General features: G+C 57.0%; 2 protein-coding genes across 2 annotated transcripts in view; one reads left to right on the top strand and one right to left on the bottom strand.

Moving 5' to 3' along the window:
- Nucleotides 1-985, top strand: part of CSUI_005766 (uncharacterized protein) — a 4,647-nt gene extending 3,662 nt beyond the window's left edge. The window contains exon 4 of the mRNA XM_068065936.1: nucleotides 905-985. The gene's annotated coding sequence lies outside the window, so the exon portion shown is untranslated. The remainder of the gene's footprint in view (nucleotides 1-904) is intronic.
- On the bottom strand, nucleotides 7-611 carry CSUI_005767 (uncharacterized protein). Its single transcript, XM_068065937.1, has one exon. It carries the CDS (start codon nucleotides 583-585, stop codon nucleotides 370-372), a length of 216 nt encoding a protein of 71 aa, XP_067922088.1. The 5' UTR covers nucleotides 586-611; the 3' UTR covers nucleotides 7-369.
- Nucleotides 986-1,046: the final 61 nt, after the last annotated feature.

Below are 1,046 nucleotides of genomic sequence, written 5' to 3'. Positions count from 1 at the left end.
CGCTTCTAATGCCCACAGAGAATGGGAGTTTCTCTCCGTGGCTCTTGTCTGCGAGCAGTGTCTGTGTCTGCTGTCGCATGAGGTCCGCTCCTCACGCAGCAGTTCGCTGGTCCATTCGGAGCCCACCTAGCAGTTTCAGCTTTCCATTACTGTAATGCCAGTCAGCGCAGCCGGCGTCATGGAGCCTCCTTACGATGTGGAGCTCTTGCCGCTGCCGGCAGAGTTCCCAGCTGTTTGATGCAACGTCAGAGTAGCAGTTCACCGCGGCCGGCTGACCGGGTGACCGTGCTCACTCTGTTAATCAGCCGCCGGTAGACTGCTGTCGTTCCAGTCCGCTACGCTATCTTTACCTATGTGAGGTCCTGAAGATTAGGGCTCTTGACACCGGTAGAAAATATGTGAAGCCGCATTGGGAATTGTTCGCACTTGTCCGGAAGTTTCCGCACTGCTGCGAGACCGCGGCAGCGCCGTAGAGAGTTGTCCTTGATCTTGCGGACACAGAACTGGAACTTCGGTCCGCCTGAAATAGCCCTGCCCTCGCAGAACGGAAGAAGCATAAAAGGAAATCTTGCTCATGCTGCCCATCGCGATGTACTCAATGTCCCCTGACTCCAGTTTCACGTTCTCTCCGCTGTTGCACCAACAAGAGAAAGGAGAGCGGAAGCACTGTATCGAGGGCAGTTGGAACCCCAAACCGATGTGGCGCCTCTGTTGTTCCTGCCGCTGCCTCTGTACCCTGCTCCGCCTCCTAAGTACATGCCCGCGTAGGTGTCGCCTGTCCCGCTCTACACTGCTCGGCGGCCTAGCGGTAGCGCGGATGCCCCCCATCGCCAATGCGTCCGCCCGTGCTGCGAAGCGCGCGGCTGGTTCAAGTGTTGTGTAGTCGTGCTTGGTTGTTTCTTAGGTATATTCAACGGAACAGACGCAACAGATCCATGGACAGAGGACAGCAGGCGCCTGGACAAGGCGGTTCTCTATCCCATGCAATCGAGGGTAACTAGGATTCTGCGGCTACGACTAGAGCGCGTCAGCAGGAAAGAGCAACG

This window comes from Cystoisospora suis (genome assembly GCF_002600585.1).
Source record: "Cystoisospora suis strain Wien I chromosome Unknown contig_2789, whole genome shotgun sequence".
NCBI lineage: Eukaryota > Apicomplexa > Conoidasida > Eucoccidiorida > Sarcocystidae > Cystoisospora > Cystoisospora suis.
This window is presented reverse-complemented; position numbering and strand designations above follow the sequence as displayed.

What these genes read in the sequence shown, in the direction of transcription:
- CSUI_005767 (XM_068065937.1), bottom strand. Translation starts at nt 585, where the DNA reads ATGGGCAGCATGAGCAAGATTTCCTTTTATGCTTCTTCCGTTCTGCGA.